The 16,913-nt window shown below is 44.0% G+C and overlaps 1 protein-coding gene across 1 annotated transcript in view; it reads left to right on the forward strand.

The window, feature by feature from the left end:
- Positions 1-16,913, forward strand: part of XAB2 (XPA binding protein 2) — a 30,817-nt gene that overhangs the window by 12,525 nt on the left and 1,379 nt on the right. Inside the window, exons 7-14 of the mRNA XM_028160431.2 lie at positions 14,142-14,286; positions 14,796-14,947; positions 15,044-15,163; positions 15,268-15,399; positions 15,495-15,626; positions 15,724-15,837; positions 16,376-16,538; positions 16,624-16,814. Of these exons, the coding sequence (XP_028016232.1) occupies positions 14,142-14,286; positions 14,796-14,947; positions 15,044-15,163; positions 15,268-15,399; positions 15,495-15,626; positions 15,724-15,837; positions 16,376-16,538; positions 16,624-16,814 (1,149 nt within the window). The remainder of the gene's footprint in view (positions 1-14,141; positions 14,287-14,795; positions 14,948-15,043; positions 15,164-15,267; positions 15,400-15,494; positions 15,627-15,723; positions 15,838-16,375; positions 16,539-16,623; positions 16,815-16,913) is intronic.

A 16,913-nucleotide genomic window follows, 5' to 3' on the forward strand; every position in this document is an offset into this window, starting at 1 on the left:
CCTTTCAGTCCGCAGGCCGATGCTCTATCCACTGAGCCTAACTGGCTCAATTGTGTTTTTAAAAGGCTTTTTGCACTTGGCCCCTGTGGCTTAACAGTTGAGCATCGACCTGTGAACCAGGAGGTCACCAGGTCAGTTCCCAGTCAAGGAACATGCCAAGGTTTTGGGCTTGATCCCCCAGTAGGGGGCATGCAGGAAGTAGCCCATCAATGATTCTCATCATTGATGTTTCTAACTCTCCCTTTTCCTTCCTCTCTGAAATCAATAAAAATAGTAGTATATTTAAAAAAAATTTTTTTAGGCTTTTTTGCTCCCATTTCCTTATTCTCAGGCTGTTGTGAGCTGTGTTTAGATTTCTTTTTTTTTTCTTTTTTTCCCCAAAGAATGTAACTTTATTATTTTTTTAATTTAATAAATCTTTATTGTTCAGATTACAGTTGTTTCTCCTTTTTCCCCCCATAGATCCCCTCCACCCAATTCCCACCCCACCCTCTGCCCTTACCTCCCCCCCACTGTCCTCATCCATAGGTGTACGATTTTTGTCCAGTCTCTTCCTGCACCCCCCATACGCTTTTCCCCCTGAGAATTATCAGTCGACTCCCTTTCTATGCCCCTGATTCTATTATATTCACCAGTTTATTCTGTTCCTCAGATTTTTAATTCACTTGATTTTTAGGTTCACTTGTTGATAGATATGTATTTGTTGTTCATAATTTTTATCTTTATTTTTTTCTTCTTCCTCTTCTTAAAGAATACCTTTTAGCATTTCATATAACACTGGTTTGGTCGTGATGAACTCCTTTAGCTTTTTCTTATCTGTGAAGCTTTTTATCTGACCTTCAATTCTGAATGATAACTTTGCTGGGTAGAGTAATCTTGGTTGTAGGTTCTTACTGTTCATCACTTTGAATATTTCTTGCCACTCCCGTCTGGCCTGCATAGTTTCTGTTGAGAAATCAGCTGACAATCGTAAGGGTGCTCCCTTGTAGGTAACTTAACTGTTTTTCTCTTGCTGCTTTTAATATTCTCTCTTTGTCTTTTACTCTTGGCATTTTAATTATGATGTGTCTTGGTGTGGTCCTCTTTGGATTCCTTTTGTTTGGGGTTCTGTGCGCTTCCTGGACTTGTAAGTCTATTTCTTTCACCAGGTGGGGGAATTTTTCTGTCATTATTTCTTCAAATAGGTTTTCAGTATCTTGCTCTCTCTCTTCTGACATCCCCATAATTCTGATGTTGGTATGCTTGAAGTTGTCCCAGAGGCTTCCTACACTATCTTCATCTTTTTGGATTCCTTTTTCTTTTTTCTTTCCTGGTTGAGTGTTTTTTGCTTCTTTGTATTTCAAATCTTTGACTTTATTCTTGTGTTCCTCTTGTCTGCTGTTGGGTCCCTGTATAATATTTTTTATTTCAGTCAGTGTATGTTTAATTTCTAGTTGGTCCTTTTCCATATCCTCGAGGGTCTCGCTAAATTTATCGGCCTTTTCTAGGAAATTCTTGAAAAACCTTATAACCATGGTTTTGAATTCTATATCCAGTCGTTTGTTTTCTTCCATTTCTTTCGTTTGTGATCTGTTTCTTCGTCTCCGCATTTTCGCTACTTCCCTGAGTTGGTAGGGTAGCTTTGTGTGCTAGGTTTCCTATATGGCCCAGTGGGTCGGCCTCCCCAGTTACCTGAGGTGAACACTCTTGGTGCACCCCTTTGTGGACTGTGTGTACAGCCTTGTTGTAGTTAAGTCTTGATTGTTGTTGGTATCACTGGGAGGAATTGACCTCCAGGCCAATTGGCTGTGAGGACCCGCTGTGTCTATAATGGAAGACCTTCTGTGCTGGAGACAGCCTTATAGGACCAGACTTGCAAAATTGCAAAAGCCTCTGTGCTCAGCTTGGATGGGGCGGAGTCTCAGGGCTGAGCAGACAGTCATGGCTTCCCGTCAGCCTTGCCCTTGCGCGCGCCTCCAGACCTTTGTCTTCCACGGCTCCCCTAAATTTCCGCCTGACAGTCCAGATTCCCCCAATAGGAGTGTGGGTCCCCAGGGGCTCACCTGGAACTGGGGTTCAGTGCAGTTTGCACTGGGGTTCAGTGCAGTCAGGAGCTTCTGACTCCCTTCCGCTAGGTAAAGTCAGTGGCAACCTCCGCAGTCAGTCTTGTGTGCGCACGTGCCTCCAGACCCCTGCCCACCGCGGCTCCCCCGAGTCTCCGAGTCTCTGTGTGCCTTTCTCTCTACCTGACAGTCCAGACTCTCCCCGTATGAGCCTGGGTCCACGGGATGTTTCCCGGAACTGGGGTTCAGTGCAGTCAGAACTGGGGTTCAGTGCAGTCGGGGGCTTTCTTCCCCCTCCTGCCAGAGAAAGCCAGCCAGGCACTCAGCCGCCCTTCCTCTCTGCGCATGTGTCTCCGTACCTCAGCCCTTTGCAGCTCCTCTGATTCTCTGTGAGCTTTTCTCTTTCCTTCTAGTTGTAGAATTTTCACTCAGCCAGCTTTCCTGTGGTTCTGGGTGATGTCCGTTCTGTCTTTTAGTTGTAGTTTTGAAATTGTTGTGCGAGGCAGCAGTTTAGGTGCTTACCTATGCCGCCATCTTGGTTTCTCTCTAGATTTCTGATTATTGGCAGGATAAGTGGCTGAAAAGGCTTAAAAAATCATTATTAAACTTTTAATTCTGCTAAATTTCTAATCATAGAGTTATTAAACACTTTGAAATATCTTGTTAGGTTTCAGACGGGACAAATAAATTTTAAAGCACCTACTCAGATGACTCAGGATCCTGTTAGAGCTATTTTTTTCTTAATTTTGTCTTTTCTAAAAATTAATTAATTTTTTTATTTCAACCATTCCCTGACCACCCTCCTTCCCTTTGGCAACTGTCAGTTTGTTCTTTATATTATGCGTCTGTATCTGTTTTGTTTATTTATATTTGGTGTTTTTTGATCCTATACATAAATGAGATCATATGGTGTTTGTCTGACTTTTTTCATTTAGCATAATACCTTCTAGGTCTGTCACAAATATCAAGATTTCATTCTCTTATTGCTGAATAATATTCAACTATGTGTGTGTGTGTCACATCTTTTTATTCATCTATCAATTAACACCTAGGCTGCTTCCATATCTCGGCTATTGTAAATAATGCTACAGTGAACACACAGGAGTATATATCTTTTCAAATTTGTTTTTGTTTTCTTTAGATAAATACCCATTCATAAGATAGTTCTGTTTTTAATTTTTGAGGAACTTCCATACTGTTTTTCATATTGGCTGTACCAATTTATAGTCCCACCAAGTGTGTGTGAGGGTTCCGTTTTCTCCACATTCTCACCAGTACTTGTTATTTGTTGATTTTTTTTGATGATAGTCATTCTGATAAGAGTAAGGTGATATCTCATTGTAGTTTGATTTGTGTTTCCCTGATGAGTCGTGATACTGAGCATTTTTTTTATCGTGTCTTGGTCATTTGTAGGTCCTCTTTGAAGAAATGTGTATTTAGGTCCACATTTTTAATTTTTACTTATTTACTAATTATTTTTTTATCCTCACCCAAGAATATGTTTATTGATTTCTTAGAGACAGAGGAGGGGAGGGAGAGAGAAACATTGATTGGTTGCCTCTCCCACGAGTCCCAAATGGGGATCTAACCTGAAACCTAGCTATGTGCCCTGACCTGGGATTGAACCTGCCACCTTTTGGTGTATGGGATGATGCTCCACACAACTGACCCCAGCCAAGCCCTCTGCACATTTTTTAATTGGGTTGTTTTTTTGGTGTTACGTTACATGAGTTCCTTATATGTACAGTATATACATTGCATAATAATGTGTTATTGGATGTATCATTTGCAAATATCTTCTCCCATTCAGTATGTTATCTTTTTGTGTTGTTGATTGTGTTATTTTAGTTTGATGTAGTCCTATTTATTTTTGTTGTTGTTGCCCTTGCCCGAGGAGATATATCCAAAAAGACATTAAGACTGAAAAAGAGCCCTAGCCGGTTTGGCGCAGTGGATAGAGCGTCGGCCTGCGGACTGAAGGGCCCCGGGTTTGATTCCAGTCAAGGGCACATGCCTGGGTTGCGGGCTCAATCCCCAGGAGGGGGCATCCAGGAGGCAGCCCATCAGTGATTCTCTCTCTATGTTTCTATCTCTCTCCCTCTCTGAAATCAATGAAAATTTATTTTTTTAAAAAGATAATTATTCAAAAAAAAAAAGACTGAAAAAGTTTATTGGCCTATGTTCTCTTCTAGGAGTTTTATAGTTTCATATCTCACATTTAAGGGTTTAATCTGTATTGAGTTTATTTTTGTATATGGTGTGAGAAAGTTGTCCAGTTTTACTTTTTTGCATGTATCTGTCCAGTTTTCCCAGCACCAATTGTTGAAGGGCTTTGTCTCAAGGTTGTTGATTTCCTCTTTTTTAAAAAAATGTTTTTACTGATTTTTAGAGAGAAAAGAAGGGAGAGAGAGAAACATCAAGGTAAGAGAGAAACATTGAGCTGTTGCCTCCCACATGCACCCCTACCCAGGATCCTACAACCTGAGCATGTGCCCTGACTGGAATTAAACCCATGACCTTTTGATGCACAGAACGAGGCTCAGAGAGCTGAGTCATACCAGCCAGGGCTTGATTTCCTCTTTGATCCATTTGTTGTTTAGTAGCATGTTGTTTTTTCTCCACATATTTGTGTGCTTTCCAATGTTCTTCCTCGTGTTTAGAGATTATGGTCTGAAAAGACATTTGGCATGATTCCAATATTTTGTAAGTTATTGAGACTGGTTTTGTGGCTTAATGTGTGATTTATTTCACTTTACCTATTGTATATCCTTGCCTCCTTTCCCATAAATTAATGATCATATAAGTGATGATTTACTTGTGGGCTCTCTGCTAGTATATATCTGCTTTTATACTAGTACCATACTGTTTTGATTATTGTAGCTTTGTTTCAAATCAGGGAGTATATACCTCCCACTTTGTTCCTTCTCAAGGTTTCTTTGACTATTTAGTGTCTTGTAGTTCCATATAAATTTTAGAATTAGTTCTAGTTTTTAGAAGAATACCATTGGTATTTTAACAGCTATTGCTTTGAATCTGTATATTGCTTTAGGTAGTAAGGACATTTTAACAACATTAATCCTTCCAGTCCATAAGCATGGTATATTCTTCTATTTATTTGTGTCTTCTTCAATTTCTTTCTTCAATGTCCTATAGTTTTCAGAGTACACCTCTTTGTTAAATTTATTCCTAGGTATTTTATTATTTTTGATGCAACTGTAACTGGGAGTGTTTTCTTAATTCTTTTTGGTGGAGTCTTTTTTATGTATAGTATCATATCAACGGCAAATAGTGAGAGTTTTACTTTTTTCCTATCTGATGCCTTTTCTTTCCTTTTTTTTTTTTGATCTGATTGCTGTGGCTAGGATTTTAAATGCCATGTTGAATAGACGGGTGATAGTGGGCATCCTTGTCAGAGGGAGAGTGAAGTGGACTGGAGCTGCAAGAGCAGAACCCAGGACTGGGACTTGGAGGATAGAGCTTAGAAGGCAGACACCCCAAGTTTCATGGGCTGAGTCATTCAGTGGAGGACATCTTTCCCACATAGACATCTGCCTTGCCTGGGGGGAAGTCAGTTGACACACCCTGTTGGAAAACACCTTGCCCTGAGGCCACTTAAGAGATTAAAGGTAACAATTAGCCTCCAGGCAGAAGCAACTGCCCCACACTATTGAAAAAACTCTCACTACACCAGAGGACGATTGCTTGGGAGCAATTCAAGTCTGAATCCTATTAGTCTTTAGATAGAGGTAGTCCTGAAGGCTTTTGAGTCTTTGCCTGATCCAATAAGTCAGAAACAGCCTTTAACACTGTCTTGCACTAGAGATTGAGAGGTATAGAGGATCTACCTAAAACATAGTCACAAACCCAAACAGACAACCAAAATGAGGAAACAAAGAAACAACCCTCAAATGAAAGAACTTACGAATTCTCCAGAAGAAGAGATAAATGAAGCAGAGATGAGAAATTTATCTAAAACAGAATTCAGAATAATGATGTTATAAATGCTCAACAGTATGAAAAAAGATATAGTAACTATGAAAAAAGAACAGTCTGAGTTAAAGAATGACATAATACAAATAAAGAACAAATTGGAAGGAATACACAGAAGATTAGGGGAAGCTGAGGATCAAATCAGTGAATTAGAAGACAGAGTTGAAAATATCACTCAATTAGAGAACCAAAAAGAAAAAAAAATTAAAAAACAGGAGGACAGCTTAAGGGAGCTGTGGGATAATGTGAAACGTAACAATATTAGAATATCAGGTATGTCAGAAGAGGCAGAAAGGGAGAAAGGAATAGAGAAGGTGTCTGAAGAAATAATGGTAGAAAACTTCCCTAACCTAGTAAAGGAAAAGGTCACACAAGTTCAGGAGGCACAGAGAACCCCAAACAAGAAGAATCCAAACAGACCCACGCCCAGACACATATAAATGCCAAACATTAAAGACAAAGAATCTTAAGGCAGTAAGAAAACAGAAAACTGTTACCTACAAAGGAGTTCTCATAAGGCTGACAACTGATTTTTCATCAGAAACTCTACAGAACAGAAGGGTATGGCATGAAATACTCAAGGTAATGAAAAGCAAGGATCTGAGACCAAGATTACTATCCAGCAAGGCTGTCATTCAAAATAGATGGTCAAATAAAGAGCTTCCCAGACAAAAAAAAAAGGCTAAAGGAGTTCATCACCACCAAGCCAGCATTACAAGAAATGCTAAAGGGATTGCTGTAAGGGATTGCTGAAAAGAAGAAACAGAGAGAAACCTAGTCATACAGAATTAAAATGGCTATAAATAAGTACCTCAAAATAATAACCCTAAATGTAAATGGATTAAATGCTCCAAACAAAAGGTGTAGGGTAGCTGAATGGATACAAAAACATGACTCAACTATATGCTATCTATCAGGAGACCCATCTCAAAACAAAAGACACACACAGGATGAAAGAAGGGACAGAAAAATTTTTTCCATGCAAATAGAAAAGGGAAAAAAAAGCTGGAGTAGCAATACTCATATCCGACAAAATAGACTTTAAAAGCATCATTCTAAGTGAAATAAGCAAGTCGAAGAAAGATCAATATCATATGATCTCACTCATTTGTGGAATATAATGAACAACATAAATTGATGAACAAAAATAGAGCCAGAGGGGGGAAAATATTCTAGAATATAATAGAAGTAATCCTGTTATTTGCAGGTTTTTAATATTTCCTACAACTTTTGTGATACCATGATAGTACAGTTTTGGGGATATTATATTTTAAACTTTTATTCTTGAAATATTAATGTTTATTGCATGTAATATATGTAAGATTATTTTTCTTGAATAATTGTTTATTGCATGTAACATCATATTTAAAATCCTTTTTCTTGAGATATTAAGGTTTATTTCATGTAACATTATTATATTTAAGATTGTTTTTCTTGAAAAAAAGAAAAGAAAAGGTAGATTTACCTGGTTGGATAACTGACTCAAAAAAAATTTACAAAGCTAAAATATGAACCCACATCTGTCTTATTTCAAAACCTATGCTTTTAACAACTACAGAAAAATATATATTAGATAGTGTATTAAATAATTCCCTATTGTTATTGTGAATATCTTCTTTTATGTCTATTAGCAATTGTTCTATATATTTAGGTGCGCCTGTGTTGGGTTCATAGATATTTACAATTGTTATATTCTCTTCTGTTGACCCCAGTATAATTATGTAATGTCCTTGTTTATCCTTTTTTTTTTTTTCACTTGTTTTTTGTTTTAATGTCTGTTTTATCTGATCTGAGTATTGCTAGTATTGCTACCCCAGCTTTCTTTTCATTTCTATTTAAACAGAATATCTTTTACCATCCTTCCACTTTTAATTTATATGTCTTTCTATTTGAAGTGAGTCCCTTGTAAGCAGCATATACATGGGTGATATTTTTAATTCATTCAGCTCTGTGTCTTTAAAAATTTTTTTTCTTTTTTTTTTTCAAATTTTTTTATTAAGGTATTATATGTGTAAAAAATTTTTTTCAATTACAGTTTACATTCAATATCATTTTGTATACTCCATGTCTTTTTTTTTTTGAATATATTTTTATTGATTTCAGAGAGAAAGGGAGAGGGAGAGATAGAAACATCAATAATGAGAGAATCATTGATTGGCTGTCTCCTGCTCGCCCCCTACTGGGGATCAAGCCCTGACTGGGAATCCAACCGTGACTTCCTGGTTCATAGGTTGATGCTCAACCACTGAATCACACTGGCTAGCCTAAGCCATTTACATTTAAAGTAATTTTTGGTAGTCCTGGACGGTGTGGCTCAGTGGATAAAGTGTCAGCCTGCAGACTGAAGGGTCCTGGGTTCGATTCCAGTCAAGGCACGTACCTCCGTTGCAGGCTCCATCTCTGGCCTCTGTCGGGGCACATGCAGGAGGTATGTCTCTCACATTGACTTTTCTCTTTCTCTGTCTCTCCCCCTCTTTTCCACTCTCTCTAGGAAAAAATATCCTCGGGTGAGGATTAACAAAAAAATAAAAGAATAAAGTAATTATTGATAGCTATGTATTTATTGCCATTTTGTTCATTGCTTTTTGGTTATTTTTGTAGTTCTCTTCTGGTCCTATTTTTATCTCTTCCATGTGGTTTGCTGGGGTTTTTTGTTTTGTTTTGTTTTTTAGTGTTTTATTTGAGTTCCTTTCTCTTTAGAGTTTTGGTTTCTGGTTACCATTTTTATGTGTACCATTCTATATTGCAGTCTATTTTCTGGTTACCATTTTTATGTGTACCATTCTATATTGCAGTCTATGCAAGCTGATAGATGTTGAAGTTCAAATATTCTAAAAGGACTACATTTTTACTTCCCCATCATGCTTTATGTTTTTTGTCATATTTTAAAGCATTTTGTTTTGTATATCTCCTAACTACTTATTGTAGTTTCAGTTGAGGTTTTTACTTTTGTCTTTTGACCTTCGTAGTAGCTTTTTAAGTGTGTGCTTTGCTGTTTTTATTGAATATTTGGCTTTCCCCTGTGAAATTTTTTCCCTCATATTTTCTTATTTCTGGTTATGGCCTTTCCTTTTTTTTTTTTTTGCTTAAAGAAGACTTTTAACATTTTTTGTAAAATTGGTTTGATGGTGATGAACTCCATTCATTTTTGCCGGTCTAGGAAACGTGTTTTTTTAAGAACTTCAACATTTATTTAACACTAGAGGCCCAGGGCCCCGGATTCGTGCACTGATGGGGGGGGGGGGGGCATGGCCTGCGGGGATCGGCCCGCTGTGAGAGCGTCGTTCATCCCAGTCAGCTGAACAGTTGTGGACCCGCCTTCTAAGTGGCTGCTCCCTGGTCCAGCATCTTCCGTGGAGCTGGAGCACTCGCCTCTCCAGGGGACCTGGTCAGGGCCGGGCCCAGGGACAATAGCATGGAGAGGCGGCAGAGTAGGCCTCAGTCCCATGAACCCGCCTCCCAGCGTCCAGGGTCAGCTCTGCGGGCCTCCAGAGGAGGAGGCAGGGAGTGAGAAGGAGGAGCCTAGGGCAGGAAGGTGACGATCGCAACCCGGGTTCCTGCCCAGCGACCCAGGTTTTGCAGCGGGAGCAGCCACTCATCCCGGTCATCCGAGCAGCGCTCCCACTGTGGTAGTGCAGTGACCACCAGGGGGCAGCTCCTGCATTGAGCGTCTGCCCCGTGGTGGTCAGTACGCGTGATAGCGACTGGTTGACCGGTCGTTCCGCCGCTTGGTCCCTGGGCTTTTATTATACAGGATGATAAAAAGAAATGAGATGCGATCATTTGCATTTAAACAATAGTAAGTAGCCTTTACTACTTACATGTGCTCATTGTATAATACATACACAATGAACATAATTACATTTGTACACAAACTAGTAATGGATTTGAAAACCTGCTTATTGCTGTACACATCTATTCCAATGAAGCATAAGCCTAGCACTTCAAAATACCTATGTTTTAAATTGCTTTTCAAGAAAACGTGATGACATTTGTGTTTCAGCTGACAAGAATGAGGCAGTAACTGCTGACATTGCAGTCTGACTGAGAAATAATTATAGCAGGAAATGGAACATACTTCACTTTGAGAAACTCTTTAACCTTCAATTTTGAATGATAACCTTGCTAGGTAAATTATTCTAGGTTGTAGATTTCTTTTCTTTCAGCACCTTGAAGATGGCCTGCTACTCCCTTCTGACCTGTAAAGTTGCTGCTGAAAAATCAGCCGAAAGCCTTTTGGCATTTCCTTCTGACATAATTTATTGTTTCCTTCTTGCTTTCTTCAAGATTCTCTATCTTTAACTTCCCATTTTAATAACAGTATGTCTTGGTGTGGGTCTCTTTGGATTCATCTTGTTTGGATCTCTGCTTCCTGGATTTGGATGTCTATTTCCTTCCCAGGTTAGGAAAGTTTTCAGCCATTATTCAAATAAAGGTTCTGTTCCTTTCCCTATTTCTTCTGGGAACCTTATAATGCAAATACTTGGGTGCTTGATGTTGTTCCGAAGGGTCCTTAAACTATCCTCATTTTTAAAAATTCTTTTTGTTTTTGCTCTTCTGATAGGTTTATTTCCACTTGCCTGTCTTTCACGTCACTGATCTATTCTTAAGTGTGTTTTTTTTTTAAATATAGATTGATTTCAGAGAGGAAGGGAGAGGGAAGAGAGAGAGAGAGACATCAATGGTGAGAGAGAATCATTGACTGGCTGCCTCCTGCATATCCCCTACTGGGGATCGAGACCGCAACCCAGGCATGTGCCCCTGACTGGAATCGAGCCCAGGACCCTTCAGTCTACAGGCCGACGAACCAAACTGGCTAGGGCTCTTTGAATTCTTTATTGGGCAAATTACTTCTCTCCATTTCATTAGGATTTTTTCCTTTTATTTGAAAGATATTCTGGCATCTTCTCATTGCTTGATTTTCTATATTTATATTAATTAGACATAATAACTATCTCTCCCAGTCTTAAAATGTGACTTTGTGTAGAAGTGACCTCTGTGGTAGGCTGTGTGTGCTGGGTGCTTTTTGCAAGCCAGTTGGAGGTGAGCAGGTACCTATAGTGCCCAGAGTGCTGGCGCAGCTTCAGGCAGGGAGGCTGGATGTGGTGATGCCCTGTTGATTCTGCTTACTCCCTTCAATCAGAGCCAGAATGGGCTCTGGGCAGTGTGGCAGGGAATGTGCGGCAGCAATCTTGGAAGCAGGCCAAAGCGCCTGGCTAGAGCTCCTGCCCGCCCTACTGAGGTGGAGTGGGACATAAACAGTGGTACTCACCAGCACCTCTGATTCTAGTGTCCCTGCAGATCCCAAAGCACTGTGGTTTCCAGCCTTCTCTATTTGGTCTCTTTCTCGCATTTGTTGTTCAGAAGCTCTTCCATCATCCCTCAGTTGTCTCTCAGGAGTAATTGCTCTACATATAGTGTGTTTCAGTGTGCCATGGAAGAACGTGAGTTCACCGTCTTCCCACACCATGCCATGTTAGACCCTGTTTTGTCCTTCATAAGCTTCTGTATATCAACTAAAGAGTGTATTCTCTTGTTCCCAAGACATTTGGAATCTTCTCTCTTAAGAGGAGAGAAGGTTGAGATAGAGTTTTAAAAATCAAGGTTTTCCTGAATGGCTGTTAAGAATTTCAAATTATTTTGGCTAATTTGGCCTATTTTATTCAAAAGGCACAGACGAAGTACCAAAATGTTTCTCTATATATTTAGCTAGAACTTCAAGGAAGGTACTTTTTGAGGACTTTGGAAGGTGAAGATCCAGTGGTAGAGACAAAGTCTCCTGAAAGTCGCTGTGGTGGAATGTAAAGACAAGTGATGTTAACTGAAAGCCCAGGTTGTTTGTTTAAGTAGATGCCGGTCTGGGAGGTCTACAAACCATCATTTTGAGGGGGCTGGCCTGGACCAGGATTTATAGGATTCATGTGTCTTTCCCTATAAAATCTTTCTTATGACAACATAATAAAGAAAAGGAATGGAAACGAATGAGTGAGCAACAAAATGAGTGCTTACCCATCAGGGAAGGATCCCTGCAGGCTGCTCACCTCCCAGGCACTTCCTACAAGTGTCAGGGCCGTGAAAAGTCCTTCCAGAGGAAAAAATATTCTCCTGTGGTAGCAGGCTCCAAGTTGTAGCCCTCATGCAGTAGCAAATTCCTGCTGGCATTAGGACAGTCATCCCTGGGGCAGAAACCCCTCCTGATCTCAAAGTCCTTTACCTCAATCAAAAGGAGGGATTTTCACACCAAAGAGGCTCTCATGGTTGGGGAAGCAGCTATCCATGGAAGCACTGTGTACAAACTAGGCCCAGTAGGTACCCAGTTCTTCAGGGAACGCCAGTCCATGGCGGTAAGGCCACTTTAGATCCCACTTCTGACACCAGAAATGTTAACCTAAGAATAAAAGGCCAAAGTGAGAAGCAACAAGCATTAATTTGAGATCCAAAAGAATACCTATTCAGGAATCACTGATTCAGGCAGAAACCCAAACAGTGTTCTGATTAGGAGACATGCAATGGGTTTTTGAGAAAGGGTGCAAATTAGCTAACATAGTGGTGCTAATTCCACAGAATGTTTTTAATTTTCAGTCTGGTAGTCATCACATCTGCTTTATTGTTATTTTTGCAAACAGTTATTTGGTGCTCTTAGGCCCAATCCAAACATTATTTTGCCCAATTTTAACATTCCAAAGGTTTGAGGAGTGAGATGTGTAAGGCAATTCCTCTGAGATGGAAGCTCCATCTCCATTTTTATTTTTTATTTAATTTTTATTTCAGAGAGGAAGGGAGAGGGAAAGAGAGAAACATTAATGATAGAGAATCATTGATTGGCTGCCTTCTGCACACCCCACACTGGGGATCAAGCCCGCAACCCGGGCATGTGCCCTGACTAGGAATTGAACCGTGATCTCCCGGTTCATTGTCAACATTCAACCACTGAGCCATGCTGCCAGGCTCCATCTCCATTTTAAAGTGGTTCCATTCATTCATTCATTCATTTTTTTTTTTTTTTAAATCCTCACTCGAGGATATTTTTCAGTTGATTTTTAGAGATAGTGGAAGAAAGAGGGAAAGACAGAAATATCGATATGAGAGAAACACATTGATTGGTTGCCTTCTGCATCCGCCCTAACCGGGGCCCGGGCCAGGGAGGAGCCTGCAACCGAGATCAGTGCCCTTGACCAGAGTTGAACCCAGGACCCTTTAGGTCCGTAGGGCAGCGCTCTATCCACTGAGCCAAACTGGCTAGGGCCATTTATTTTTTACAGTGTCCATCTTATCTTGCCCTCATTCTTGGGGAGAGAAATGTAGGGCTTTGAGAGATCCCCAGAGGAGCTGGCATGGGGTTTTGGAGCTTTGGGGAAAGGGAGTAGACGGGAGCTGGGCTGAGTGGAGAAAGTGGGCGGCGAAGTGCTAAGGAATGGTGGGAACGGCTTTGCAGGCTGAGGAGAGACTGGCTGTGTCCCACTCGGAGCCACCAGCCAGTCTTGAGGCGTGACCAGGTATCCATTGTACAGTGACCATTTAGGCTGCCACTTCCAGTAGAATGCCCTGGCCAAGGCTAGCAGCAGGAGACAAGCCAGCAGCCCAGAGGAGGCAGAGGAGCAGGACCAGTCAGGAGCAGGGGTGGAGAGATGGGGCCTGAGCTTGGGGGTGCCAGGGTGTCCGGGAGAATTTGAGCTGGAGGAGGGGGGTCAGGTGGGCATAACGGTGCTTAGTAGCAACAATTGAGCCTTCTGTGGCTGAGCTGAGCTTAGAGTCCCTGCAATGTGGACCTGGGTGCCAGGTTCTTGACACGTGTCTTCTTGCACCTCACAGTGACTGTGCGTGGGGGTTGTCACTCGGTTTTCTGAGGAGGAGCCAAGGTCCCCAGATCACTCTATCAGGGAAGGGGATGGCTCCAACCTGGCTCTGCTGAGCATCACTGCTCAGAGCCTGATGGAGCTGAGCAGGCTCCAGGGAGCAAGCAGGCCCAGGGGAAGGCCCTCCAGGGTCCCAACTTGGGACTGGTGCCAAGGGCAGCACTGCTGGATTCTCTGTGTCTATTTGGGGGGGGTGGGGACACACATGCCTCTTCCATGCCAGCACTTCACCCCTCCTGACACCCACCCACAGGCTCGGGACGTGTATGAGGAGGCCATCCGGACCGTGATGACCGTGCGGGACTTCACCCAGGTGTTTGACAGCTATGCCCAGTTCGAGGAGAGCATGATTGCAGCGAAAATGGAGACCACCTCGGAGCTGGGGCGGGAAGAAGAGGGTGAGCTGTGAGGCAGTCCTGGGCTGGTAGGGAGAGTGGATGGGATAGCCTGCAGGTACTGGGGGAGATCCAAGGGGCTGGGGCAGTGGAGAGGTGTGTCTTGGGGTCAGTCGGGCCAGCAGGGAGGGAGGATGGGTGGACAGTGCAGGGGGATCTTGAGGAGTAACCCCAACTGAGGATACATCTCAAGCTTGGGCTGGACATAGGCTGGGTGGAGAGGGAGGGCTGGAGGATGGCAGAGGGCAGCAGGGAAGGAGGGCTAGGGGGAACGACAGGGGCTAGGAGTGACAGGGGCTAGGACCCCTTCAAGGCTACGGGCAAGCCCCACACGCTCTGGGGTCAGGATGGCCTTGGGGCAGCTCAGGGAAGTAGTGCAGAGTGGACAGTGGGACAACTCTGGAAGGTCCGAGCACTGGGCCAAGGGCTAGAGGGAGGGAGGGCTGGGAGATGGAAGTGAGTGTGTGCTGAGTCCCTCAACCCCACTCCCCTGGCCCTCCCCATGGTCCCAGATGACGTGGACTTGGAGCTGCGCCTGGCCCGCTTTGAGCAGCTGATCAGTCGGCGGCCCCTGCTCCTCAACAGCGTCTTGCTGCGCCAGAACCCGCACCATGTCCATGAGTGGCACAAGCGTGTGGCCCTGCACCAGGGCCGCCCCCGGGAGGTGCGTGATGGCCCTGCCCCCTCAAAGCCCCGCCCCGCCCCACCCTCGCCTGCCATGGCCCCAGTGGTCCAGCCTGACCCCTGCCCCCCGGCACAGATCATCAACACGTACACGGAGGCTGTGCAGACAGTGGACCCCTTCAAGGCTACGGGCAAGCCCCACACGCTCTGGGTGGCCTTTGCCAAGTTTTATGAGGACAATGGGCAGCTGGATGATGTAAGTCCATTTGCAATGTGTGTGTGTGTAAATTCGTCCTTGTTCAGAGAACTCAGGCAGGTGGGCGGGCAGGGTCTCAGCCCAACCTCTGCCTGCCTCATCAGGCCCGCATCATCCTGGAGAAGGCCACCAAGGTGAGCTTCAAGCAAGTGGATGACCTGGCAAGTGTGTGGTGCGAGTGTGGTGAGCTGGAGCTCCGGCACGAGAATTACGACCAGGCCTTGAGGCTGCTGCGGGTAAACACCCCGGGGGTTTTGGAGAGGGGAGGATGCGGGTGTGTGACCCAGTCTGGACCCACCCTCCCAGCTTTCCCCTCTGGTATGTTTCTCAGAAGGCAACAGCACTGCCCGCCCGCCGGGCTGAGTATTTTGATGGCTCGGAGCCTGTGCAGAACCGTGTGTACAAATCATTAAAGGTGTGGTCCATGCTTGCCGACTTGGAGGAAAGCCTTGGCACCTTTCAGGTGAGCAGCCAGGGCCCAGTGCATCATGGGAGAGTGGTGGGGTTGCCAACTCAGCCCCAGGATGTGCTCTGACCTGCCCCTGCCCCTGCCCCTGCAGTCTACCAAGGCTGTGTATGACCGTATTCTGGACCTGCGCATCGCTACCCCCCAGATCGTCATCAACTACGCCATGTTCCTGGAGGAGCACAAGTACTTCGAGGAGAGCTTCAAGGTGAGGAGAGCCCATCAGGAGATCCCAGACAGCAGTGCGCCTACCCTAACACCGTGGTGGACCCTGAATTAGTTTGCTCAGGCTACTGTAACCAATTTATTATCGCGCGGTTCTGGAGGCTGCAAGTCTGAGGTCAAGGTGTTAGCAGGGTTTGTTCCTTCTGAGGCCTCTCTCTTTGGCCTGTAGATGACCATCTTTGTTCTTGTGCTCACCTGTTCATCTGTGTCTGTGCATGTTTCTGGTGTCTCTCCATGTGTCCAGGTTTCCTCTTATAAGGACACCCATCATATTAAATTAGGGGCCACCCTACTGACCTCATTTTAACTTAATTACTTCTTTAAATACCTTATCTCCAAGTATAGTCATATTCTAAGATACTGGAGTTAGGCTTGAACATGAATTTCAGGGGTCATAGTTCATTCCATCCCAAGCACGGAGTCCTGCCTCTGTGTGTATGAGGGGGAGGGAGGGTGTTGGGATGGGTATGTGGGTTGTCCTTGCCCTGAGGACTCACACATGACTCCCCCTCTCTGGGCAGGCGTACGAGCGTGGCATCTCGCTGTTCAAGTGGCCCAATGTGTCTGACATCTGGAGCACCTATCTGACCAAATTCATCGCCCGCTATGGGGGCCGCAAGCTGGAGCGGGCTCGGGATCTCTTTGAGCAGGCGCTGGATGGTTGCCCCCCCAAATATGCAAAGAGTGAGGAGGGCCAGGTGGCTCAGTGGAGGGTAGTAGGGCAGGGGGCCAGGCCACAGACTTCTGACCTGCCTTTGTCCTACCACAGCCCTGTACCTGCTGTACGCACAGCTGGAGGAGGAGTGGGGCCTGGCCCGGCACGCGATGGCCGTGTACGAGCGCGCCACCCAGGCCGTGGAGCCCGCCCAGCAGTACGAGATGTTCAACATCTACATCAAGCGGGCAGCGGAGATCTATGGAGTCACCCACACCCGTAGCATCTACCAGAAGGCCATTGAGGTGCCCACTGCAGGGACATGGGGCAGGGGGCTGCAGGTCCCTTAGAACAGCAGTCACCAACCGGTGAGGTCTGAAAGGTTGGCGACCGCTGCCTTAGAA

The sequence above is a fragment of the Eptesicus fuscus genome, chromosome 6 (genome assembly GCF_027574615.1).
Source record: "Eptesicus fuscus isolate TK198812 chromosome 6, DD_ASM_mEF_20220401, whole genome shotgun sequence".
In the NCBI taxonomy this organism is placed as follows: domain Eukaryota; kingdom Metazoa; phylum Chordata; class Mammalia; order Chiroptera; family Vespertilionidae; genus Eptesicus; species Eptesicus fuscus.